General features: G+C 53.9%; 1 protein-coding gene across 5 annotated transcripts; it reads right to left on the bottom strand.

Moving 5' to 3' along the window:
- LOC100086111 (myosin-1) lies at positions 1-24,270 on the bottom strand. 5 transcript variants are annotated; one of them, XM_039915089.1, is made up of 38 exons: positions 24,067-24,270; positions 23,847-23,990; positions 23,577-23,733; positions 22,734-22,761; positions 21,730-21,844; positions 21,550-21,642; positions 21,324-21,387; positions 20,492-20,590; positions 19,494-19,597; positions 19,267-19,405; positions 16,795-16,913; positions 16,272-16,421; positions 14,663-14,833; positions 14,270-14,578; positions 13,438-13,512; positions 12,592-12,679; positions 12,374-12,491; positions 11,034-11,157; positions 10,794-10,930; positions 10,319-10,574; positions 9,192-9,434; positions 8,923-9,099; positions 8,552-8,697; positions 8,386-8,476; positions 7,785-8,174; positions 7,058-7,184; positions 5,813-5,931; positions 4,932-5,128; positions 4,342-4,525; positions 4,089-4,254; positions 3,859-3,983; positions 3,433-3,741; positions 3,144-3,347; positions 1,944-2,069; positions 1,689-1,859; positions 1,495-1,599; positions 1,310-1,405; positions 1-245 (listed from the first exon to the last, which is right to left on the bottom strand). In XM_039915089.1, exons 1-38 carry the CDS (start codon positions 24,268-24,270, stop codon positions 93-95), a joined length of 5,823 nt encoding a protein of 1,940 aa, XP_039771023.1. In that variant the 3' UTR covers positions 1-92. The 5 variants fall into 5 exon arrangements, with proteins under 5 accessions (XP_039771023.1, XP_028904628.1, XP_039771024.1 ...); XM_029048795.2 differs by having other exon boundaries at positions 13,438-13,514; positions 14,266-14,578; positions 21,736-21,844; XM_039915090.1 differs by having other exon boundaries at positions 21,736-21,844.

Below are 24,270 nucleotides of genomic sequence, written 5' to 3'. Positions count from 1 at the left end.
ATAGACAGTAACTACAGGCAGAGCGAGGAAGAAGGGCACATTCTGTGTCTTCCTCCCTCCCTCCCGCCGCCGTCCGGCTGCGGGACGGGGCCTCATTCTTCGCTGACGATCTTGGTGTGCACCTCCCGGCTCTTGACCCGCAGCTTGTTGACCTGGGACTCGGCGATGTCCGCCCGCTCCTCCGCCTCCTCCAGCTCGTGCTGGATCTTGCGGAATTTGGAGAGGTTCACGTTGGACTGCTCCTCCTGGGGAAGGAAAAGGAATCGTGAGAGAAGGTCCACGTTTCCGAGTCTTCCTGAATCTGCCCTCAGAGAGTTTCCTTTGCGCTGGAATCTTAGGGCCGTCTCGTTATTGTCTAGAGGGTTCATTAAGGAGGCTTTCAGTTTCAGCTTTCCGATGTTTGCGGTATTCTGTGCTCACGCAACATATAAGTTGTGTCGTTCAGGTGGATGCACACAATACTTGTGACTTAAGAAATAGCTTGGCGTAGCGGGTAGAGAACGGGCCCGGGAGTCAGATGTGTGACCTCGGGCAAATCACTTCACTTCTCTGGGCCTCAGTTCCCTCGTCTGTAAAGTGGGGATCGATATCCTGACGCTCTTTTCCCAATCTCTTTAACATCCTCGATCATTCTATTTAAATAATTAGTTCTAAAGATGAATTTGACGGCAGTTGGGGTGTTAAGAATGATCGGGAGCAAGTTACAAGGTTATTGATTCAAACACAGTTCCCGGATCACAGGGGACTCTAACTCTGAAAGGCGGGACTAGACTCACTCGATATTCATCCATCGGTGGTATTTATTGAGCGCTTACTATGTGCAGAGCACCATACTAAGTGCTCGGGAGGGTCCACTGCCAGAAAATTAGACAGACACATTCCCTGACCGTAACAAGCTTCTCTTATTCTGGGATACCCATTCCACCCTGCCGCACCTGTAGGCACTTGTGTTCACGTGCCACCTGATAACTTGTATACTTATGAGTTCAACCTCAGTGGAGCATGACCGTTTAATCCAAACTTTAAGACCCCACATTAGTAGAACTCTCGGAAGGGACGGAGAAATAGCTGCCCTGTTGAGCTCAGAAATCAGGTGTTGACTCCGCTGCTCTGAGGTCGAGTCAACGACCCACATTGCTCCCTCCCTTCAGCAGTTTTTTCAGTTAAGAGCCTCGAGGCGGGGTGGGGTGTCCCCCAATCTGATCCATCTCGTCTCTTGGCTGTCTTCCTCCTCCCCCAGTGCCGACCGACCCGACCGAATCGAGAAGTTTGGAATAATTGGGGTGGAGAGGGGAGTGCTTGTACTCACAGCCTCCTCCGCTTGCCGCTTGTAGGCTTTCACCTTGGCCTGCAGTTTGTCCACCAGGTCCTGGAGCCTGAGGACGTTCTTGCGGTCTTCCTCCGTCTGGAAGAGAAGGCCAGTGAGCCGTCCGGCCCGCGGGGCCCATCGCCGCCCTCCCGCGCGGGCACGAGCGAGCGGCGGGATCGGCGTACCTGGTAGGTGAGCTCCTTCACCCTCCTCTCGTGTTTGCGCAGACTCTTCACCGTCTCCACGTTGCGCTTCTGTTCACCCTCCACCTCGCCTTCCAGCTCGCGGACCTGGAACGAGACGGGGAAGAACTCGAGCCCGCGTCCCCCCCGGGATGGACCGGCGGGCGGAGAGAGGGGCGAGGAGGCGGGATACGCACCCTGGCCTCCAGCTTCTGGATCTGCTTCTTGCCCCCCTTGAGGGCCAGCTGTTCGGCCTCGTCCAGGCGAAGCTGCAGGTCCTTCACCGTCTGCTCCAGGTTCTTCTTCATCCGCTCCAGGTGGGCGCTGGTGTCCTGCTCCTTCTTCAGCTCCTCGGCCATCATGGCGGCCTAAGGACGGACAGACCCAAAGGCTCGGGGACCCCGGAGGGGCCAGGGAATCGCCCCCGGAGGGAGGGATGCCCCTTGGCTTACGTCAGTGATGGCCTTCTTGGCCTTCTCTTCGGCGTTGCGCGCCTCCTGGACCATATCCTCCATCTCGCCCTGGATCTGGGAGATGTCCGTTTCCAGCTTCTTCTTGGTGTTGATCAGGCTGGTGTTCTGTTCGAAAGATGTAGAAAAGATAGAGTGTTACCACCTTCAAGACCTAAATTACCCCTAAATGGGATTTCTTTGTTATTATTAGTTATTAATAGTAATTGTAATGATCGTGGTGAGCACTGTCCCACCAGGGGCTCCCAGCCCAAGTCGGATGTAGAACCGGAACTGAATGCCCATTCTACTGAAGAGGAAACTGAGGCACAGAGAAGTTACGCGACCTGCCCCGGATCACACAGCAAACCCGTGGCCGAGCTGGATTCGAAACCAGGTTCTCTGACTCCCAGACCTGTGCTCTTTCCGTGTTTGTTTTTAAGAATTATCGTCGGATTCATTGGGGGCAGGGAAGATAGAAACATTGAAAATCCTACAGTCCCCAGTCTTTATCTTTAATGTTTCCTCCCCTGGCATTTTCTTAAGAAATGCATTCATGAATTTACAAGTACCTCGAGATTATCCAATTCATGCTTTATTCTGTGAAAATGTTAAGCTCCTGACTCCCTGTGACTTGCCTTCTCTCCGACTCACGTGCAGGCATTATCCCCCTGCCTATGTACCACTCCCCACCCCGTGCTGTCTGACTTCTGATGACGATGACGATGATGCTGGTATTTAAGGGCTTACTATGTGTCAAGCACTGTTCTAGGTGCTGGGTTAGATCCAAGCTAATCGGGTTGGACACAGTCCCCGTCCCACGTGCCACTCAGGGTTTTAATCCCCATTTTAGAGATCAGGGAACTGAGGCCTAGAGAAGTGAAGTGACTTGCCCACAGTCACCCAGCAGATGAGTGGTGGAGCCGGGATTAGAATTTAGGTCCTTCTGACTTCCAGGCCCGGGCTCACGCTGTTTCCTGATCCAGGGCCGCCCCCTCAACGGGCCACTCCGGGTGCTTCCTGCCCTTCCTGAAAATCCTCTGGCCTATCGACCTCCACGTTGTTTGATGTGATCTGGTATATCCGTGTGATCCGTGCCACTTCTCCCCTGTTTTATGAGGAACAATGGAGTTCCCCCTTTCCCATCCGAGTGCATCCCGTCAGGGACCACTCGATCCCTCTCGACCATCCCCGGCCTCTCACCTGGGTGTGCAGCAGCTGCACGCGCTCGCTGGCGTCCAGCAGCTCCTGCTCGGCGATCTTCCGGCTCCTCTCGGTCTGCTCCAGGGCCGCCCGGAGCTCCTCCACCTCGGCCTGCAGCAGGTTGGCCCGGCGCTCCACCATCGCCAGCTGCTCCTTCAGGTCCTCCTGCCCGCGCAGGGCGTCGTCCAGGTGCAGCTGCGTGTCCTGCAGGGAAAAACCAGGATTCTCTCGGAATCAGAAGCCCCGGAGAGGCCCAGAACCCCGGCCAAGCGGATTTCGTGGGACCCACCTTGAGGATGCCCTGGGTGTTCCGGTAGTTCTTCAGGGCCTCGGCCGCCATGCGGTTGGCGTGGTTCAGCTGGATCTCCATCTCGTTGAGGTCGCCCTCCATCTTCTTCTTGAGGCGGATGGCGTCGTTCCGGCTCCGGATCTCGGCGTCCAGGGTGCTCTGCATGGACTCCACCACCCTGAGGTGATTCCTCTTCATCTGGTCGATCTCCTCGTCTTTCTCCGCTATCTTCCGGTCGATCTCGGACTTGACCTGGTTCAGCTCCAGTTGGATGCGGAGGATCTTGCCCTCTTCGTGTTCCAGAGATGCCTGTGGGAGAGGAAGTGGCCGCGTTATCGATCGATCGGTGGCATTTATTGAGCACTCACTGGGTGTGGCGCACGGTACTAAGGGCTTGGAAGAGCGAATTTCCCAAGATTTATGTACCTCCGCTTCCTCCAGGGCGGCCTGTAGCTCACACTTCTCTTGCTCAATCTGCTTCTTGATTTTCTCCAGCTCGTGGATATGTTTCCCTCCCTCGGCGATCTGCTCGGTGAGGTCGGAGATCTCCTCTGTTGGAAAAAGGACAGGGTCGGGTTTGGTCTCATGGCCTGCAACTTGGGGGTAGACCCCTCCCCACTCCCTGGATGGAGAGACAGAGACCCCCAGGGACTCACGCTGAAGGTTTTTGTTCTCGCGCTTCAGCGTCTCCAGATGGTCCAGAGACTCCTCGTAGGCGTTCTTCATCTTGAACAGCTCCGTGCTCAGCGAGCGGGACTCTTTCTGAGACGCCTCCAGCTCGGCCTGGGTCTCCTCGTATTTCTGCTTCCATTCTGCCAGGACCTGGAGAAGGGGAGATGGTCAGCCCGGGCCCCGGAGGGAGCCGGCCGGTGAGATAGTTGGGAAACGGAGCCGTCCGTCCGGAGGTACCTTGTCGAAGTTCCTCTGCTTCTTATCTAGGGCGGCGCAGGCGGCGTTGGTCCTCTCCACGTCGATCATGAGATCCTCCACCTCGTTCTGCAGCCGCTGCTTGGTCTTCTCCAGGGACGCGCATTTGGCATTCACGGCTTCGACGTGCTCCTCGGCGTCCTGCAGCCGCTGAGCCAGCTTCTTCCTGGAAAGCCCCACGGGGAACGGGGGAGGGGGTAAGTGGCCCAGGGCGGAATCGAATGGATGTCAACCTTTCGGATCGCGGACCTGTTTGTGGTTCTTCCGACAAACCGGCCGAACGCTTTGAGGACCCCCGCCCCAATGTCGCAAAACATCACATTAAGGAGAACTCTCGCCCACCTCCTTCGCCGTTGACACACTACAAATCACAATGAGGAAAGACCTTAAATAAGTGTTACATAATACGCCTCCACTCGTCATCCAGACCAGATTTAGATCTCTTTCCCCATCGCCCTCTACCCTTCATTTATCATGCGTCCTCATCCTAAACACTTTACGTTATAATTTGGAGAATCATCCCAGCCTGTCGGATCGGCCGCACATTCCACGTCTTAATCCGGTGCACCTACTTGGCCTCCTCCAGCTCCTCCGTGCGCTGGATGGCGTCGGTCTCGTACTTGGTCCTCCACTGGGCGACCTCGCTGTTGGCCTTGGACATGGCCCTCTGCAGCTCGGCCTTGGATTCCTGCTCCTCCTCGTACTGCTCCCGCAGCAGGTCGCAGTCGTGGCGGGAGGACTGGAGGGCGTGGGCCAGGGCGTTCTTGGCCTGGGGGAGAGGGGACGTTGGTTCAATTGAATATCGAATGACTATTCGCGCCTCAATTCTTGCAGCGTTCGGTCACTACGGCCGGCAGAATCGGATCCGTGGTTCGTCCGGACCGTTCTACAAGATCCCAAGGAGACGCCGAAAAATTCTCCGAAGAAAGGTTGAGGGGCTGTCCTTACGGACGTTTTATGTCACGGTGGGGATTGACCTTCTCTTGCACCTCATTCCCCATTCCGCTGACCGGTGATCTCGGTCCGTGACCCAAACCCTTCTTGAACGTTTTGCCATTTTCTTTCTACCCGACACCCACATAATATTGCTATTAATAATAATAATGAGAATAATATTCATGGTATTCATGAATCGCGTACTACGTGCCAAGCTCTGTACTGAGCCCCGGGGGAGATATGAGATAATCACATGGGGCTCGCAGTTTAAGTAGGAGGGAGAACGGGTATGGAATCCCCATTTTGCAGATGAGGGAACTGAGGCCCAGAGGGGTGAAGTGACTTGCCCGAGGTCACCCAACAGAAAAGTCAGGGAGCTGAGTTTAGAACCCATGAACCCTGACTCCCAAACCCGGGCTCTTTCCACTGTGCCGCACTGCTTCCTTATCTGCTGGGTGAAGTAGGCCCTTTCGACAATGAGGCTACGGAAAACGCTCAGGATTTAGGTCCCACTTACCTTCGTCTCCTCCTCAAGCTGCCTCTTCAGTTCTTCGATCTGTTGGGTGAACGCTTGTTTCCCTCTGGACAGCTGAGATACTAAAGACTCTTTCTCATCCAACTGGCGAGAATATTCCCCTGGGGAAAAAAGTGGGAATCGGGAAGATGGAAACTTAATTGTCCGACTTCCGCCAGCCTTTTGAAAATGGAGTCGTGCAACAGTGACACAGAACTCTCTCAGTCTCGTTTCCCGTTGAGAGCCGTGACCTAGGAAGCGTCCGGGGAGGGGCCGGGCTGGACTTTGGAAGTAGAAGTCCCGGCTTTCAGACGCTCTACCCCGTGACGTTGTCGTCGGGGTGGGCGGAGATGCTTTTGGGGAGGAAGGCCGGTGGCAAAGAAACCCCTTCCCCTCCGCCGTTTCTCGAGCCGCTGTGGGACTCTCTTTATCCAGATACCAGAATCGAATGCGGCTCAGTCTTTCAAGCACGTGCTACGGTGCTCGGCACAGAGTAAACGCCCAGTAAATGCAGTGATGAAATGGATGCGCCCTTTGCCGCGTTTGAAACTATACGACAAAAATGGATTGTCTGCACAAGGAGTAGGTGCTTCGAGAACGGTTCCGAGAGAGGTTTACGGTCCTTGTAGGTAGGGAACGTGTCTACCGACTCTGTTACACGATACTCTCTCAAGCGCTTAATACAGTGCTGTGCTCACTGTAAGCGCTCAGTAAACACCATCGATGGGGTCATTGTACGATTTAGGACAGCGGAGAATGAGCTGGAGGGTGATTTATCAAAGAGAGGCTATTTTATTCTGTGCATTATTTAAATTAATATATCAATCTATATTAAAGTCCGTCTCCACCTGCAAGACAGGACGCGCGTTATGGGCAGGGAATGTGCGGCCCTGGGAACGCCCCAGGGCTGGCCCTGGGAGAGATCTCTGGGGCACTGGGAGAGATCTCTGGGGTTCTGGGCTTGGTCTTTCTAGCAAGGTAGTCTCTCCCCCAGCCCAGAAAGGCAGATATAATGAAGATCTCCCCTTCTAGACCGTAAGCTCCTCGAGGGCAGGGAACACCTCTACTAATTCTCTAGTATCGGACTCTCCCAAGCGCATAGTACAGGGCTCGGCCCCGGTAACCACTCAGTCGATGCCACCGACCAGCCGATCGCTTCTTCCCCGCCACAGAGTCGGAACCGACCCCGACCGGGAAAACCCTCGTGTTTCCGCGTTTGGGATGGGTTTCCGGCCCTCCGGGTCACACCTGACTCCGTCTGCAGGCGACCCCTCTGAGCCGTCAGATCGTTGATGAGGCGTTGCTGCTCCTCTTCTTTGGACTTGAGTTCGCTCAGTTGGTCTTCGAGGGTGCGGCACATCTTTTCAAGATTGCCCTACGTTGAAAGTTATGGGAGAAAGACCCATTTTCAGACAGACGGCCCCAGATTCCTGCCTCCCCCTCCAGACTGTCAGCTCACCGTGGGCGGGGAATGTGTCTGCTATATTGTTGTCAGACTCTCCTGAGCACGTAGTACAGTGCTCTGCACGGAGAAAGCGCTCAAGAATTACCATTGATTAATAGCCAAGACAACTTAGAGTGCTTTTTTCACAGAAAGCGCTTAATAGATCCCTTTTTTTATGGTGTTGGTTAAGCGCTTACTATGTGTCAAGAACCCTTAGAAGCTCTGGGGTAGATTGAAGATTCATGCGACCGATACAGAACCCGTCTCACACGGGACTCGGAGTCTAAGTAGGAGGGAGAGCGGGGATGGAATCCCCATTTCACGGATGAGGGGACTGAGGGACAGAGAAGTGAAGCGACTCTCCCAGGGTCAGGCGGCAGGCAGTTGGCGGAGCTGGGGATTAGAATTCAGGCCTTCTGGCCCCCGGGCCCGGGATCTTTCCAGTAGGCCACACTGCTTCCCTTCCACGCCTACCGCTTCCTAAAGCTCTAATGCGATCACTTCGATCGGCAAAGACCAGTCCCACGATACCTTGGCCTTGGAGACGGTCTCCATGTTGCCGGCCAGGTCGTCGATCTCCATCTTCATCTCGCTCTTCTCCTTCTCCAGCTTCTGCTTGACCCGCTGCAGGTTGTCGATCTGCTCCCCGAGCTCGGCCACGCTGTCGGCGTGCTTCTTGCGCAGGGCGGCCGCCGTGGCCTCGTGCTGCAGGGTGGCCTCCTCCAGGTCCCGCCGCATCTTCTGGAACTCGGCCTCGCGCTTCTTGTTCATCTCGATCTGGGCGGAGGTGGCCCCGCCGGCCTCCTCCAGCCGCTCGCTGATCTCCTCCAGCTCCCGGGACAGGTCGGACCTCTGCTTCTCCGCTTTGGCGCGAGACGCCCGCTCGGCCTCGATCTCCTCCTCCAGCTCCTCGATGCGGGCCTGGGGGCGGCACACGGGGAAAACGCGCTCCGGTCAGCCCCTCCCCAGCGCGACCCGACGGGGAGACCGCGGGACCGGGAGGAGACGCCCGCTCGGCCTCGGTCTCCTTCTCCGGCTCCTCGAGGCGGGCCTGGGGACGCGCACGGGGAAAACAGGTTCCGGTCAGCCCCTCCCCGGAACCTTTTCCCGTAGGGCGGGAGAAATGGCCGACCTGCAGCTCTTTGATCTTCTTCTGCAGCTGCAAGCCCAGAGCCTGTTCATCCTCAATTTTGCTCTGCAGGTTGCTGATCTCAAACTCCTTCCTGTTGGAAAAGCAAGAAGTGAGCGCGCATCAACTGAAGATGACCTTATGAAGAGGGGCTTTTCTCCAGACTCACTTTTTGAACTTCTCATCGATCTGTTGTTTTTCATTTTCGATGTCCATTATGGATTCCTGGGCCAACTTCAGATCTCCCTCGAGTTTCCTCTTGGCCCGTTCCAGGTCCATGCGAAGTTTCTTCTCTTGCTCCAGAGACCCTTCGAGCTGAAGGCGGGTAATAATAATAATCATTGTGATATCTGTTCGGCGCTTACTACGCGCCAAGCACCGTTCTCAGTGCTGGGGTAGAGCCGAGTCGACGGGTTGGGCACAGTCCAATCACAAACGACACCATAGAATCATGACACGCCGCCGATAGGAGCGATTCATCACTCGCGATGAATCATTCTGGAAAGAGAAGCCCCCCGTATTGTTTTCATTTGGGCTTACGTCGTCCACTTGCTGTTCCAGCTTGGTCTTGGCCTTGGTGAGCGTGTTGACTTTGTCTTCCTCGGCCTGGAGGTCATCCAGGGTCTGCTGGTGGGCCTCCTGGAGAGCTTTCTTCTCTTTGGTCAGCTTCGCGATGGTCTCGTCCAGGGCGGCCATCTCCTCCGTCAGGTTCTTCACCTGGGGCGAGGGAAGACGCGTCGTCCCGTGGCCCGCGGTGACGGCGGCGGGGGCGCCCGGGGACGACCGACCCGGACCCTTCCTTCCCTTACCTTGTTCTCGGTGGCGTGCTTCTCCTTCTCCACCTTGGCCAGCGTCAGCTCCAGGTCGTCGATGTCCTTCTTCAGCTCGGAGCACTCGTCCTCCAGCTTCCTCTTCTTGGCCGTCAGCTCGGCGTTGATCTCCTCCTCGTCCTCCGCCCTCTCCGTCACCTCTTTGATTTTGGCCTCCAGCTGGATTTTCGTCTTGATCAGCTGGTCGCACCTCTCCTCCGCGTCGGCCAAGGCGTCCGCTTCCTAGAAAGAAGGTTAGAGTGGGAATCTTCCTCCACTTGTGCAGTTCATCTCTCTTACAGTTAATGGAGTAGCTTCACTTGCATCACCATTTTTATCTGTTGCTTAAGAAGCGGGGTGGATAGCGGATAGAGCCCGGGCCTAGGTGTCCTCGGACCTGGGTTCTACTCGTGGCTCTGCCTGCTGTCTGCTGTGTGACCCGGGGCCTGTCCCTTCACTTCTCTGGGCCTCAGCTTCGTCAGCTGTGAAATGGGGATTGGATCCCTGTTTTCCCTCATTCTTAGCCTGTGAACTGCAGGTGGGATAGGGACTCTGATCTGATTAACTTGTAACCAGTCTTTAGAGCCGTCCTTGTCACATAGTAAGAACTTAACAAATGCAATAATAATATATTAATAAGGGCAGCAACCGAGAACATTTGTGTGCAGTGTGCTGGGACTGTGTTTTCCGTTTCCCAAATCGGTGGCCAAGGTCTTGACTACGGCCCTGTCCTCATTTGGCAACATGGCCTCGTGGGAATATCCTGGACCCGGGAGTTACAAGAGCCGGGTTTCCAAGACGGGTTCCGCCACTTGTTTGCTGCGTGACCTTGAGCTAGTCACTCCACTTCTCTGGGGCCCGGTTTTCCCATCTTAAAAATGGGGCCAACGTACCAGTTGTTCCCCCTCTTACTTAGACCGTGAGCCACATGTGGGACAGGGACTGTGTCCAACCTGATCCTCTTGGTATGGCGTTAACTACAGTGCTTAACAATTAACACGGTAAGCGCTTAACAGATAACACCATTACTCTGACTGGAGCGGAAAGGATCAGTCTCGGGCTCGCTTGGCAGAAAGACGAGAGCAAACCAGAGGAAGTCGAGGGGACCGTGCCGCCGAGATACTCACAGACTGGACTTGGAGCTGAAGGTCGTTCTTCTCCTGGGACAGGGCCACCATCTTCTCCTCCAGCTCCTTCCTTTTGGCCTCCGACTTGGCGAGCTCCTCTTTGGTCTTCTCGAACTCCTCCTTCATGTTGGCCATCTCCTTCTCCGTCTCGGCGCTCTTGAGCAGCGGCTTGATCTTGAAATAGAGCTTCATCCAGGGCCAGTGTTTGACGTTCATGAAGGCGCGGACGTTGTACTGGATGCAGAAGATGGACTCCCTGCAAATCAAGTGCATTTCCGGTGAAGGAGCGGACGTCCAACCGGACGGGGAGATGGACTCCGTCCCGGGTTATTAAGAGCATTTCAAATGAAGGCACGTGCGTTGTATTGGATGGGGAAGACGGGCTCTCCGAAATAATAAAATGCAAAGCGCATTTGGGTTCAGAGAGAAAAGAAAATCAGCAGGGCGAGGCTAATTGTTGGCCGTGGACCCCTACCTCCTCTCCACCATCTTCTGGTATTCCACCCTCATGAGGAAACCGCGACACCTGGCCTGGGTGCGCGTTATCAGCTGGGCCAGCTTCTCGTCTCGCATCTCCTCCAGGAGACCCAGGAGTCCGGCTTTGAAGAACACCTGATCGAGGGGAGAGGAGGCGCACGATCACCTCCCGCCTCCTGTCGGGAGTCCGTCCGGAAGGGCCCGGTGGGGGTCGGGGTGAACCGGGTCGGACCGGTACCTTGGTGTGGCCGAATTTATACTGCGTGTGGTCGATGTCGATGGACCCGAGGAGTTTCTCCGAGGCCTTCTTGCTGTCGATGAACTGCCCCTCCGGGATGGCGCTCGCGTTCAAGACCTTGTATCTGGCCGAGGAAGCAGATGGAAGGAAAATCCCTGAGACCGCAGTAATCGAACAGCCGGCCGTGACTTATCAGAAATAGGAAGGAGAATCTGGTCCATTTTTGGTCTCTCTCCTTCCATTTCCTGAGCAGCCCCCCCCCCCCCCAACTCTCTCGTTCTTCTTTCCCTCCTCTCTTCCTCCATCCCTTCCTCCTTCCTTTATTTCCTCTTTTATGGTATTTGTTGAGGGTTTACTCCATTTCAGTCACCCTAGCAAGCACCGAGGTAGAAACGAGCTAATCAGGTTAGACACCGTCCATGTCTCTCGTGGGGCTCACTGTCTTAATCCCCATTTTAGAGATGAGGTAACTGAGGCCCAGAGGAGTGAGGTGATGTCCTCAAGGTCACACAGCAGACGAAGGATAGAGCCAGGATTAGAACTGAGGTCCTCTGACACCAAGTCCCAGGCTTTAGAGAGGCAGCGTGGCTTAGTGGAAGAGCACGGGCTTGGGAGTCAGAGGTCATGGGTTCTAATCCCGACTCTACCACTTGCCTGCTATGTGACCTTGGGCAAGTTACTCAACTTCTCGGTGCCTCAGTTACCTCATCTGTAAAATAGGGATCAAGACTGTGAGCCCCACGTGGGACAACCTGATCACCTTGTATCTACCCCAGCGCTTAGAGCAGTGCTCGGCGCATAGTAAGCGCTTAACAAATACCAACATTATTATTATTATTCTCTGTGCCTCAGTTACCTCATCGGTAAAAATGGGGATTAAAAAATATGAGCCTCACGTGGGACAGTCTGATTACCCTGTATCTACCCCAGCTCTTAGAACAGTGCTCTGCACATAGTAAGTGCTTAAAAAATACCATAGTTACTGTCATTATTATTTTTCCTTTAGGCCGCCTTGCTTCATTCAGTCATTCATTCAGTCGTGTTTGTTGAGCACTTACCGTGAGAACTTTACTAAGCGCTTGGGAGAGTACAGCGCTTCCCTCCCTCCTTTCTTCACTTCCCCCTCTTCCTTCCTCTCTCCCCATTCCTTGACTCAGTTCCCATTCTTAGCCTCGAAAATTTAGCACCCATCACCGGACTTCCTTGCATAATAATACTGACGGTATTTGTTAAGCGCTTACTATGTGCCAAGCACTGTTCTAAGCGCTGAGCCGATTCCCAAGTTATAACGACTCAACGGCAAGAGCCTCAAGGGAGGAAATTCACAGGGAGAGCCTGACCTCTGCTTGAAGTCGGCGTAAATGATCCTGCTGGGGAATCCCTTCCGGCAGATGCGGATGCCTTCGAGCACCCCGTTACAGCGCAGCTGGTGAAGGACGAGCTCGTGTTCCATGGCCCCTGCGGACGGACACCCCGCAGGTGAGCCCCCCGCCCCGGGGCGCGGGGCGGAGACCCCGGACCCCGCCGGGCCGGCCGGGCCCTCCGCTTCCCTCCTTACCGGGCGTTTTCGTCTCGTTGGGGATGATGCAGCGTACAAAGTGGGGGTGAGTGCTTCTCAGATTGGTCATCAGCTTGTTCAGATTCTCCTAAAAGCCCAACAGTAAGAATTTTACTCCAATTGTGGTCTTTGTTGAATGCTCGCCATTTGCCAGGCACCGTGCGAAGCGCTGGGGTGGATACAAGGTGATCAGGTTGCCCCACGTAGGGCTCACAGTTTTAATCCCCGTTTCCAGATGAGGTAACTGAGGCACAGAGAAGTTAAACGGCTTGTCCAAGGTCACACTGCAGACAAGTGGCAGGGTCGGGACTCCCAAGCCCTGGTTCTTTTCACTAAGCCACGCTGCTTCGTATCCACTTGCCCAATACCTCCCCCCGACCTCCTTCTGATCCCCACTTTCTTAAGTGATTGCGTTCTCCCTGAACGACACACTCATACTCAGGCATCAAACAAACCCCCAGTTCAACTACCTTCACCTGTGGGCCCCCCACCAGATCCCATCACCACCACCCCCAGAAGCTGCCGATCAACCCACCGGGAGACACTTTTTATTTTAATGGTATCTATCAAGCGCTATGTGCTAGAATAGATCCAAGGTAATCAGGTTGGACACCATCCCCGTCCCGGGCACAGTCGCAATCCCCATTTTCCACACGAGGGAACCGAGGCATAGAGAAGCGGTCGCGTGGCGGACAAGCGGCAGAGATGGGACTAGAACCTAGGTCCCTCCGGGCCCGGGCTCTAGCCACCAGGTCACACTGCCCTGCGTGTGCTGGTGCGGCTTTGGACGGAGCTGTTATTTCGCGAACCCCCCCGAGGGCGTTAGAGGGGAAAATGGGACGGTACCCTGAAAAGCGCGGACACGGTCTGGAAGGAGGACCCCTTCTTCTTGGCGGCCTTCTTGGCAGTCCCACCGCTAGCCTCTGAGGAGAAAAAACACCACCATACGCAGTTTGAGTCTCCTTTGGTTGGAAGCCTGAGTTCAATCAACTGATGGTCTTGACTGAGCCCGTACTGGGTGCGAAACACTATATTACTAATGATGATAATTGTGGTATTTAAGTGCTTACTATGTGCTAACCATGATTCTAAGCACTGGGGTAGACGGGGTAGGTTGGACCCAGTCCCTGCCCCTCATGGGGCTCAAAGTCTCCATCCCCTTTGTACAGACGAGGTAACGCCCAGAGAAGTGAAGTGACTTGGCCAAGGTCACGGGGCGGAGCCGAGATCGGAACCCAGATCCACCGACTCCCAGGCCCGTGCTCTCTCCACTAGATCGTGTCGCTAAGCACCGGGGAGAGTGCCATCCTGGGAATCGAATGAGCGCAGGCTGTGGGCAGAGCACTGTGCAGAGCGTTCGGGAGAGTGCAATACCGTGAATCGTATTTACTGAGCGCTTCATGTGTGCGGAGCACTGAACTAAACCCTTGGAAGAGGGTCCTACAGCAGAGGTAGTAGACGCGTGCCCTGCCCTCGACAGTCTAGAGGATGTCCCGTTTCGACTGTGGGAAACGATCCTCGGTTACATTTGAGCACTTAACTGTGTGCAGAGCGTTGTACTCAGCGCTTGGAAGAGCAGAGTATAGCAGAGTTGGGAGTCAGGTCCCCTGCCCACAGCATCCTTTTTTGAGCATCCTCAACCCCCCCCCCGGAATATTCGATCTCGGAGATTACCGGCTTCGGCAGCCGCGGCCGCTCCGGAGAAGAGGTAGGCCAGGGTCTTCAGGGAAGATTTCTGGTAGAGGCCCACCACGGTCTCGTTCAGGGGGTCCTTGTTCTTCTCCAGCCAGCCGGTGATGTTGTAGTCCACGGTGCCGGCGTAGTGGACGAGGGAGAAGTGGGCCTCGGCCTTGCCCTTGGTCGGCTTGGGCTTCTGGAAGTTGGCGGACTTGCCCAGGTGCTGGTCGTAGAGCTTGTTCTTGAAGGAGGTGTCCGTGGCCTTGGGGAACATGCACTCCTCCTCCAGGATGGAGAAGATGCCCATCGGCTGCGGGGGGAAGAGAGACGGTCCGGCGGGGCGGGGGGCGCGGGGGAGCGGGCCCGCGCCGGGGGGCCGGCCGGCCGGACCGACCTTCTCGATGAGCTCGATGCAGGCGGCCAGGTCCATGCCGAAGTCGATGAACTCCCACTCGATGCCTTCCTTCTTGTACTCCTCCTGCTCCAGCACGAACATGTGGTGGTTGAAGAACTGCTGCAGCTTCTCGTTGGTGAAGTTGATGCACAGCTGCTCCAGGCTGTTGAACTGCACAGACAGACGCATTCACTTCTCTCGCAACTCGCCGCGGCACTAAATAATTATCCCTAACGAGCATCTCTATAGACATCCCTAATTTCTAATTAGGACCCTTTCCCCCAAAATGTAATCCATTTTGCTGGTAATAATCCCCTTCAGTTTACTCATTCAGTACAAAGCTACAGAACGGTACTGTGACGAGCGGTTTATTATTCTCTGAGGGCTCTTTCTTTTTCCTGCAAATGGAAAGATGCTGAGGCGAATCCGTCTGCTGCTCTTCCGCCTATTGTCTGTTCGGTGTCGGTCGCTACTGCTTATCATCTCCCCAGGGTTGCTTGGGTGGACGTCGCGCCACCCCCTTGACCTACATCTGGGATTTTCCCCGTAGGACTTGCCCCCTCAAATTCACAGTTCTTCCCGCTCCTCTTCTACCTGTCGTATTTCTGGAAGATTTTCCCAAGCCCAAACATTCTCTGTGACGTGCTGTAATTGGATGTTGATGCATAGCAAGTGCTTAGCGAGTATTATTAATAATATTATAATTATTATTACCGTGACCTTTTTTCCCTGGCATTTGCTCAGCTCCTTTTCTGCCAAGCATAGAGTTTTTTCTCTGGAACTTGGTTTGTTACACGAGTGATGATTATGAATTTAATATACTTATGTGTGATTGGGAGGTGTATATGGACACCCCCCTACACACATACATATGTATACACTTACACTAATGTACTTTGATATATTCATTCATTCAATAGTATTTATTGAGTGCTTACTATGTGTGCTTGGAATGTACAATATGTGTATATATGTGCGTGTATGTATATATATATATATACACTTGATATACCGCTGATTGATAGGTATACTTAAGGGGGAGAAAGAGCTGTCCTTTGAGTAAAATTTATAAAAGTGGAATTTGTTAAATACTATCTGCCAAGCACTTGTGCTGAACGCTGGGGTAGATATAAGACAATTAGGTTGGGTATAATCCCTGTCTTATATGGAGCTTAGTGTCTAAACAGGAGGGAGAACGGGTATTTACTCCCCACTTTACAGATGAGGAAACCACGACTCAGGGAAGGGAAGTGACTTGCCCACAGACGCTCAGCAGGCAATTGGGGGAGGTTAGGATTAGAGCCCAGGTCCTCTGACTCCCAGGCCCGGGCTCTTTCCACCAGGCCAGGGTGCTTCCCAATCTCCCAAGCGCTTAGGACACATAGTAAGTGCTCAATAAATATGACTGATTGATGCGCTATTCCGATAATAGCTAAAATGTACTGCCAGTACCCGGTGTCATCCTCTTTCGCTCACTTTCGAATTTCACTTTATATCTGGCAGTGAGGAGAGAAGATGCGTTCCTATCTCTAAGCCCATTTGCCCCATTCCCGGGATCCTCCAAAGCCTCAACTCCCCCCCGGCCCCCTCCCGGTGCCGGTCGGCTCACGTCGAAGATCTCGAAGCCGGCGATGTCCAGGACGCCGATGAAGTACTGCCTGGGCTGCTTGGTGTCCAGCTGCTGGTTGATGCGGGTCACCATCCACAGGAACATCTTCTCGTAGACGGCCTTGGCCAGGGCACCCACCGAGTTGATCACCTGGCGGGACAGAGGGACAGTCCCACGCCTGACCAGATAACACCGATAACCGTGGTCTTCGTTAAGTGCTTACTTGGTGCCCAGCACCGTACTATGCACTGGAGTAGACGCAAGATCATCGGGTCCCACACGGGGCTCACGGTCTGAGTCCGAGGGAGAACGGGGACCGAATCCCCATTCTGCAGGTGAGGGAACGGAGATCCAGAGCAGGGAAGCGACTTGCCCAAGGCCACCCAGCAGGTGAGTGGCGGAGCCGGGATGACGACCCGGGTCCCCCGCGCCCAGGCCCGCGTCCTCTCCGCCAGGCTGGGCTGCTTCTCTGAGGAAACCAGAGGCTCCATCTGTCTACTAGTCCCCGGAAAGGAGCGCTTACCTGTTGAACGGTCTGGCCTTTGGTGACGAACTCGTTTCCGACTTTCACCCTCGGGTAGCACAGAGCCTTGAGCAGGTCGGCGGAATTCAGACTCTGCAGGTAGGCCGCTTTGTCGGCAACTACGAGTTGGAGGTTGGGAGAAAGGAACGACAGGAATGAGGCACAGAGGAACTCGGTTTCTCTGAGAAGTCACAGGGGGTGGCCAGAGTTGTTCCCTGGACCCCCTCCGTTTCGCTACACCGGCCCTGGAAGATTGGTTTCGGAGAGTCTGGGGCACCGTTCTAGTAGAGTAGCCATTGAATTGGTGGAAAAAGGTATTAGAGAAGCCACAGAATTATAATATAATATAATATAATAATAATTATGGCATTGCACTGGGGTAAGATACAAGGTATTCAGGTTGTCCCACGCGGGACTCCCGATCTTAACCCCCATTTTACAGAGGAGGGAACTGAAGCCCAGAGAACCGAAGTGACTGGCCCAAGGTCACACAGCAGACAAGCGGCGGAGCCGGGATGAGAACCCACGACCTCTGACTCCCAAGCCCGGGCTCTTGCCACTGAGCCACGCGATAGTAGATAAGCCGTGGAATCAGTGGAAAACAAATGGGCCTGGGGTCCTACAATGCTGCTGCTTTTAGCTGCGGGTTCCTATTTTGGTTATTTTTGGTTGTTTAATGATATTTGTTATCTGCTTACTGTGTTCCAAGCACATTTTACAGATGAGGTGACTGAGGCACAGAGAAGTGAAGGGACTTACCCAAGGTCACACAGCAGCTAAGGGGCAGAGATGGGATTAGAACTTAGGCCCTCTGACTCCCAGGCCCGGGCTCTATTCCCTAGATCGTGCTGCTTCTCTGTGTTGTTCTTTTGTTCACCCAGAGCAAAATCGATCAATCAATGATATTTATCGAGTACTTCTTGGGTGCAGAGCACTGTACTAAACGCCTGGGAGAGTTCGGCAGAATTAGCACCCGCGTTCCCTGCCCATAACGAACTGACGGTCTAGAGGGAGGCCGGACACCCGCCTCCCGTTGCTCTGCTACAGCGTTTATTGCTGTGAGGTTGCAGAAAGACGAAGAAACGGGGCGTCCCATATGACAGAGCTCAGAAAGCCTGAGGCCGAGGCGGCGGAGCGACTTTGAGAAGCGTTGATCTTAACCTTTTTAAGGTCACGCCTCCTCCAGGAGGCCTTCCCCGATTAAGCCCTCGTTTCCCCGGCTCCCTCTCGCATCTGCGGATCGGTGTCTTTTGGGCAGGGGTTCTAATCCCCGCTCCGCCGCTTGTCAGCTGTGTGACCTAGGGCGAGTCCCTTAACTTCTCTGGGCCTCGGTTACCTCATCTGTAAAACTCTGAGCCCCACCTGGGACAACCTGATCACCTCGTATTCCCCCCTCCCCCAGCTCTTAGAACAGAGCTTGGCACATAGTAAGAGCTTAACGAAAATCATCATTATTATTACTGAATTTTAAAATAATAATAATAATAATGGTATTAAGTGCTTACTATGTGCTAGGCACTGTATTAAGCACTGGGATGGGTCCAAGCAAATCGGGTTGGACACGGTCCCTGTCCCGCGTGGGGCTCGCAGTCTCACCCCACCCTCCTCCCCTCAGCGCCTACGTCCGTGTCTAGAAATGATATTTTATAAATTATTTATATTCATGACGGTCTCCCCCTCTAGACTTTAAGCTCACTGCGGTCAGGGAATGTGTCTGCCAACTCTGCTGTATTGGACTCTCCCAAGGGCATAGTACAGTGCTCTGCACCCGGTAAGCACTCCATAAATACCCTTGGTTGATTGATCCACATTGCAATCAGTGAAGGGTATTCACTCTATGCCGAGCACTGTATTAAGCGCTGAGTGGTGGGAATCCTCAAATGCCAGACTTCTGGATTGTATTCTCTATTCTTCAGAGAAGCAGCATGGCTTAGTGGCAAGAGCCCGGGCTTGGAAGTCAGAGGTCATGGGTTCTAATCCCGACTCTGCCACTTGTCAGCTGTGTGACCTTGGGCAAGTCACTTAACTTCTCTGTGCCTCAGTCACCTCATCTGTAAAATGGGGATGAAGACTGGGAGCCCTACGTGGGACAGTCTGACTACCTTATATCCCTCCCAGCGCTTAGAACAGTGCTTGGCCCATAGTGAGCGCTTAACAAATACCAACATTATTATTATTATTATTCTGCCAGAACGGAGTTGGGTCGCAGGGAGAACCTTCCTGAATTCTTCCCTCCGATAGGGATTGTCTCTATTTGTTGCCGAATTGTACTCTCCAAGCGCTTAGTGCAGCGCTCTGCATCCAGTAAGCGCTCAATAAATACGATTGAATGAACGAATAATGAAAACCCGCTTAGTGGTACAACTGGGTTTGCTGATTTCCCTCTCTTTCCTCACTGTAAAAACTGCGGAAACGGAATCGGCCGGGAGGATAAGCTTTGAGTGCGGAACTCGAAGCGGAGTTGGCCGATACCTTCGGTGCCGTCCGGCTCGGCCTGCTCCTCCCGCTGCTTTTGTTTGAACTTCATGTTCCCGTAATGCATCACGGCTCCGGTCAGCTTGTAAATGGAGACTTTCTCATCAGCCGTGAAGCCCAGGATATCGATGGCGCTCTGTCGGGAGGGACAGCGGGACAACATTCCGGTTCAGCTCGCGTGAAAGGGGGTCGGTATTTGACCTTCCGACTCGAGATGTACTCACGTCGGTGGCCATCAGCTCCTCTTGGTCATCGATGCTGGCGACCGAGATCTCCCCTTGGCTGACAAAGGCGTAGTCGTAGGGGTTGGTGGTGATCAGAAGCATATCTGATATATATTAGAGAATATATTAAAGATATATTAGATATATACATATATAACTAATAGAAATATCTAGAATATAGACAGATCTATGTATCTACCACTAGATCTATCTATATGTCTAGATACCTATAGATATATATATTAGAGATCTAATATATATAGATACATCTATAAATCTAGATATATAGATAGATCTGTATATATTAGAGATCTATCTATCTAGATACCTATATAGTGATAGATATATATAGATAATGTAGATTATCTATATTAGAGATATAATATATAGAGATAGATCTATAGATCTAATATATATAGATACATCTATAAATCTAGATATATAGATAGATCTGTATATATTAGAGATCTATCTAGATACCTATATAGAGATAGATATATAGAGATATATAGATAATATAGATTATATTAGAGATCTAATATATAGAGATAGATAGATCTATAGATCTATCTATATATCTAGATACCTATATAGAGATAGATAGATATAATATATATAAGAGATCTATATCAGAGAAACAGCGTGGCTCAGTGGAAAGAGCCCGGGCTTGGGAGTCAGAGGTCACGGGTTCTAATTCTGGCTCCGCCCCTTAGCTGGGTGACTTTGGGCGAGTCACTTCACTTCTCTGGGCCTCAGTTCCCTCGTCTGTCAAATGGGGATGAAGACTGTGAGCCCCACATGGGACAACCTGATCACCTTGTACCCCCCCCCCGCCGGCGCCTAGAACAGTGCTCTGCACGTAGTAAGCGCTTAACGAATGGCATCAGTATTATATCCGACGGTGTGAAATGGAGCATAGGCCGGAACCCCTTCACGCCAGGGGAAACGGTCAAGCAGAGGCCCGGCTACCGCCAGGATGAGGTCACGGAGTCCCTTACCGATGAGTTCCGGCTTCTTGTTGGACATGATCTGATAAAAGATGTGGTAGCTACGTTCAGCCTTCAGCTGGAAGGTCACTCTCGACTTCTCCAGCAGATCTGGAAAGAAAGGTAAAGTCGGATCGAGCCCCACGGCCCTTTTGTTTAAGAATGGTATTGGCTGAGCGCTTACGACGTGCCAGGCTGTACTAAGCGCTGGGGTGGATACAGGTAAATCGGGTTGGACACAGTCCCTGCCCCACACGGGGCTCCCAGGCTTAACCCCCGTTGAGGTAACTGAGGCCCAGAGAAGTGAAGTGACTTACCCGAGGTCACAGAGCAATCAAGGGGCGGTCCTTCTGACTCCCAGACCTGTGCTCTATCCACTAGGCCCCGCTGCTTCTCTATCTTTTATCCGTATCCATAATTTATTCATTTCTAACAGTGTCTTCTCACTCTTGACTATAATAGCACCGTGGGCAGGGAGCGTATTTACCAACTCCACTGTATTGGACTCATCAAGCCGGAGAGAGCATGAGCCCGGGAGTCAGAAGGCCCCGGATCCTAATCCCGACTTCCCCCCTTGTCTGCTGTGTGACCTTGGGTAAGTCATGTCACATCTCTGTACCTCGGTTACCTCATCTGTAAAATGGGGATTAAGACAGTGAGCTCCATGGGGGACATGGACGGTGTCCAATCTCATTAGCTTGTATCTACCCCAGTGCTTAGTACAGTGCCTGGAACATTTTAAGTGCTCAAAAAATACCTTTTTTTTATTAAAAAAAAAAAAAGGCAGCATGAAAAATGAGTTGGACCAGACAGTCCACAGGGGTTCAATGCTCTAAGTCCTTACATGTTTCGATATCAGCTGAAGCCAGTTTCCCCGTGGTCCCAAAGTGGATCCTGATGAATTTACCCTGAGAAGGGAAAGGGCGATCACTTTCAGACACGAAGGCTGGAAAAAACTTTGGTGCGGCCAGGAACTAGGCCAAAGATTGAGCGGGGGTCCGTTCCCCGAGACGACAGTGCCGTCACACTCGGGGGCGGGACTGAGGGGCCCCCGCGTCCCCGGGACTTACGAAACGCGAGGAGTTGTCGTTCCTCACGGTCTTGGCGTTGCCAAAGGCCTCCAGCAGCGGGTTGGCGCTGATGATCTGGTCCTCGAGGGTGCCCTGGAAAGAGGCAGACGGGGAGGGTCAAATCGAGCGCTTCGGACGCCCCCGGGAGGACGGGCTTCGCTCCCGGCCCCGGGAACCAGCCCCCACCTGCATCTTTCCCGACTCCTCCTTCTTCTTCTCCCCAGTGACCGCAATTGTCGCGAAGTACTGGATGACCCGTTTGGTGTTCACGGTCTTCCCGGCCCCGGATTCTCCGCTGCCAAACCCAAAGAGAAAACCTTTACTTGGTCTAGTCACCGTGTCGGGCAAAAAGCAAGCAGAGGCCAGGGGTTGGGGAGAAGCGAGTCCTCCCGGGGGTTCCCCAGCTGCCAGCCGTCCCGTCCCATGGGACGGGGTTTCCCCGCTGGCCTTCAGGGCTGGACTGTCGCCCTTGTGAATCTGGGGTCCCACTGAGGCAGCCAAGCTGGCCGGGCAGGAAAGCACATGGAAACCCCCAACCTCTTCCCCTCCCCGTTGCTCCAAATCGTTCCCTATGCTCTATCCCCTTCCCGCTCCGCAGCACTTGTGTATATATGGACGTATTTATAATTATAATTTGATTTATTTTTATTAATGATGTGGCTATACCCCTAATTCTGTTTATAATGATGCTACCGATGCCCGTTTTCTTGTTTGGAAACCCGTGTCTCCCCCCTTCTAGACTGTGAGCCCGTTGTCGACTGGGGTGGTCTCGATTTGTTGCTGACTTGCCCTCTCCCAAGTGCTTAGTACAGTGCTCTGCACGCAGTAAGCGATCAACAAATACGACTGAATGAATGAAATCCCATAGATCCCCGTCCCCCGAACTCCCGCTTGATGGGGCTTTCTTGGAAAAGCCTCCATCCTGATGTTCTAACGCCGGCCTCCATCACTTGTGTGCTGTGTGACCTTGGGCAAGTCAGTTTGCTTCTCTGTGCCTCAGTTCCCTCATCTGTAAAATGGGGACTGTGAGCCCCATGTGGGACAGAAACTGTTTCCAATCTGATTTGCTTGTATCCTCCCCAAGCTTAGTACAGCGCCTGGCACATAGTAAGCGCTTAACAAGTACCACTGGTATTGTTATTAGCGTTATTATTATTATTACTAATGGAATCGGAAGAACTTACGTGATGAGGATAGACTGATTCTCCCGATCTGAAAAACAAAACCAGTGAGGCTCTCAGTAAGGCAGGCATTCCGTAAAAGCATTTGAGGAGCAGCCTCACAAAGCGGCTAGAGCCCGGGCCTGGGAGTCGGAAGGCCATGGGTTCTAATCCCGGCTCTGCCGCTTGTCCGCTGCGTGACCTTGGGCAAGTCACTTCACTTCTCTGGGCCTCAGTTCCCTCATCTGGAAAATGGGAATTGAGACCGTGAGCCCCAAGTGGGACCGGGACTGTGTCCAACCCCATTTGCTGGTATCCAGCCCGGAGCTCGGTACAGTTCCTGGCACAGAGTAAGCGCTTACTAAATACCATTATTATTAAACCCTTGAAACCCCACCCCTTCGTAGAGCCCCCTGAAGTCGAGCAAAAGATCGGCTCCAAGCTAACACCGACCCCAGCTGCCGTTCTCCCCTCCGGTTCGGGCAGGGAAGTCCACCGGTAAGAGGCCGGAGCCGGGAGCCAGGAGTCGTGGGTTCTAGTCCCAGCCCTGCCCCCGACCCGGTGGGTAGCAGGGGTCAAATCCCTTCGCCTCCCCGCCTTAGTTTCCCCATTTATCCGTCGATACTGTTTATTGAACTCCTACTCGGGGCACAGGACTGTTCAAAGCAGCGACGACGGAGAGGAAAGCGGGTTTCGGCCCTCCTACGCGAGCCATCTCCGCTCCATCCAGCGCCTACGATGCCGCCCGTCCTGAACCAGCCCAAGAGGGGTCGAACCCGGCGTCGGGGGTCCCCACCGGTGCGCCGTCCTCCCTGCCGGCCGCCTCCCCCTTTCCTCGTGCGGGTCGATAGCGACGACGTCACTCACCGGTGAGCATGAACTGGTAGGCGTTGTCGGAGATGGAGAAGATGTGGGGCGGGGCCTCCTGCCGCTTCTTGCCCCGGTAGGCCGCCACCACCTCCGCGTTGTACACCGGCAGCCACTTGTAGGGGTTGACGGTGACGCAGAAGAGGCCCGAGTAGGTCTGCGGGGGAGAGGGGAAGGGACGGCCTGGGTTCTCCCCTCTCCCCCGCCTCCCCGACCCGCCCGGGGGGTCCCGCGTCCCCGAGTCGGGGGGGGGCTCCCGGCCGGACTCACGTAGATCATCCAGGCGGCGTAGCGCTCCTTGAGGTTATAGAGCACGGCGGGCTCGTGGAGGTGGGTCATCATGGCCATGTCCTCGATCTTGTCGTACTTGGGCGGGTTCATGGGGAAGACCTGGTCGTCTTTCACCGTCAGGGTCTGAGCGGGGAAGAAACACGATGAGCCTGGGCCGACCGAAGACGAGCCAAAGGCGGTGCCCTGGCCGTCCACTCACCGCGCCTCCTTCGGTCTTGACCGTGACCTTCCCGCCCTCGCGGCTCTGAATGGTGCTCTTCACGAAGGATTCCTTCGGCTCCACCGCGAACACGGACGTCTTGGCGTCGAAGGGCTTGTTCTGGGCCTCGATCCGCTCCTTCTCCGACTTGCGGAGGAAGGGGGCGGCCTCCCCGAAGACGGCCATCTCCTGATCCGAGCTCAT

Source organism: Ornithorhynchus anatinus, chromosome 21 (genome assembly GCF_004115215.2).
Source record: "Ornithorhynchus anatinus isolate Pmale09 chromosome 21, mOrnAna1.pri.v4, whole genome shotgun sequence".
NCBI classification, from domain to species: Eukaryota; Metazoa; Chordata; class Mammalia; order Monotremata; family Ornithorhynchidae; genus Ornithorhynchus; species Ornithorhynchus anatinus.
Note: the sequence above shows the minus strand (reverse complement) of the source record. Positions and strands in the feature narration are given on the sequence as shown.